At 46.8% G+C, this 2,382-nt stretch overlaps 1 protein-coding gene across 1 annotated transcript in view; it reads right to left on the bottom strand.

The window, feature by feature from the left end:
• Positions 1-1,093, bottom strand: part of Gpr132 (G protein-coupled receptor 132) — a 3,913-nt gene extending 2,820 nt beyond the window's left edge. Inside the window, exon 1 of the mRNA XM_041633062.1 lies at positions 1,040-1,093. Coding sequence (XP_041488996.1) covers positions 1,040-1,067 — 28 coding nt within the window. The 5' untranslated portion in view covers positions 1,068-1,093. The remainder of the gene's footprint in view (positions 1-1,039) is intronic.
• Positions 1,094-2,382: the final 1,289 nt, after the last annotated feature.

The following is a 2,382-nucleotide window of genomic DNA, read 5'->3' as shown; positions in this document are numbered from 1 at the left end:
CAGAGTGAAATAGCCCCACTGGTCAGCCTTACAGACCAGGCAGTGGTGACACACACCTTTAATTCCCCCCCCCCAGCCACACTAGTTACCATAGAAACCAGGTGGTGCATGCCTTTAATCCCAGCCCTAGAAAGGATTATAAAGTGGGAGGAGACAGCTCTCAGACACAGTCTCATTCTGAAATTCCTGGAGGCATGATCGCCATTTTGGACTGAGATCGAGATAAGAGCCAGTGGCTGGCTGCTTGGCTTTGTGGGTCTGTAGGTTGAGCCCAATTTCTCCTCTGAGTTTTTATTAGTACAGGGAGTAGACATTCAGAGTACCAAATGTCCCCCCACTCCTGTACTTGGCTTTTTTCTAGCACTTGTCAAAACAATTTATGAAGTGAGTCTTGAGTTCTATGTATTGAAGGATTGATTGATTGATTGATTGATTGATTGATTGATTGAGATAGCCTCTGGACCAGGCTGGCTTTACATGTACTATTTAGCATGTACCACTTACATGGTTTTATGTGATAGTGGAGATTGAACACAAGGCTTCATGCATGTTCAACAAACACTTTACCCAGCTGAGTCACAACCCCAGTCAATTGCATCTTGAGTACAGGGTTTTTCTGTGTATCCCTGGCTGTCCTGAAACTCACTCACAGAGCAGGCTGGCCTGGAATTCAGAGATCCACCTGCCTCTGCCTCCCAAGTACTGAGATTAAAGGTGTGCACCACCACCACCCATCTGCACCTTGAGGGTTTTGTTGTTGTTTTAGCAAGGCAAGGTTTCTTTGTGTAGCTCTGGCTGTCCTGGAACTTACTCTATAGACCAGGCTGGCCTCAGATTCAGAGACCTGCCTGCCTCTGCCTCCTGAGTGCTGGGACTAAAGGCGTGTGGCACCACTGCCTGTCTTGGGCTCTTGATGGAGCATTTCTGAGTCAGTTTTTAGTATAGAAATCTGCATGTTGATTTTTGAATGAGACCAGCTGTACCACAGAGGAATTCCTGTGACCTTTTTATGTGTTAAAGTCAAACAAGACTGTCTCACCTGCTGCCCTGGTGGCCTCTGATCTCATGGTGGATCCAATGTGGGCTTTGTGCCCCTTATGAAGGTGGCTTAAAAGAACCTGGAGAAAGGCAAGTTGAAATGGATTTAGGTAAAAATGCAGCAAACACACATACACACACACACACACACACACACACACACACACACACCAAACCATCCATCCAGGCACGGTGCTGCATGCCTGTAATTCCAGCTCTTCATATTAAATCACACGGTTGACTCATTCCACAAAGACTCTAGTGCACCCCACGGTCAACAAGAGGTGGCCCAGTAGAGAGAGCCAGCGCCAGGGAAGCCAGTGCACATGAGCGCATCACCCTGGGTACCATAGCTAAAACTGTTGTTTGTCATCATTGGCAAAGCTAGATGGCACGTGAGCTTCCACAGGAAAATTAGCAAAAGCTCCTAAAAGGACAAGAAATACAAAAATAAACATGAGAAAGAGGGTTTTTGCTTTTTGTTTTGTTTTGTTTTTTCTCCGTATCAGGTTCAGTTCTGGAGACTGAAGACATGGTGACCTGAAGCTACACGGTGGAATGGTCAGTGGGCACAAATATTTTAGAGCCCAATTTGGTAGTCAGTTTCCAACTGTTGTAGGAAGTCTTACAAATGTAGAAGGATGCTTAAAAGAAATCCCACATCCAACAACCTTAAGAAAGCTTAACTTTCAATCCCAGCACTCAGGAGGCAGAGGCAGGTGGATCTCTGTGAGTTCGAGGCCAGCCTGGTCTGCAAGAGCTAGTTCCAGGACAGGCTCCAAAGCTACAGAGAAACCCTGTCTCAAATAAATAAATAAATAAATAAAAGCTTAACTTTCAATTTGTTAAAATTCTTCCTAAGGAATTTTTTTCTCTGATTTTCTCTGATGACCCAAAATCTATATTTAAGCTCATCATCTACATGAAGGGGACAAGAACCCCTCTAGGACCCTCTGGGAAGCTGCCATCATTACACAGAGCTGTAGACTGGGCAATCCAGCAGGTCCTTTCCTGCCCTGGCTTATCGGCCCTATGTGCCCCAGGTGAAGAGGTTTCGATAGGAGACTCTCAGGGCATCTTCCTGAGAGGGAAGTGTTAGGGAACCCTCATCCAGAGCCCACAGAGCCAAGGGACAACTCAGGTCTGTCAAAACCCTTGTATTCCCCAGACCTGCAGACGAAGAGCGGGGGCTGGGCCTCGAGGAGTTCCTCACTGGATCCAGCCTGCCTGCCCACCTACCTACCTGCTTCCACAATACAGACCATCGCTGCCCCTCAGCCAGACAGATAATCACACTATCTGCCCAAAGTACTTTGGGTCTTCAGGAATGCCCCTTGGAATTCT

This window comes from Microtus oregoni, unplaced genomic scaffold (assembly GCF_018167655.1).
Source record: "Microtus oregoni isolate MIOR12 unplaced genomic scaffold, Mior012 000043F_ref0000047, whole genome shotgun sequence".
NCBI lineage: Eukaryota > Metazoa > Chordata > Mammalia > Rodentia > Cricetidae > Microtus > Microtus oregoni.
The sequence above is the reverse complement of the archived record's forward strand: the minus strand, read 5'-3'. Positions and strand labels throughout refer to the sequence as shown.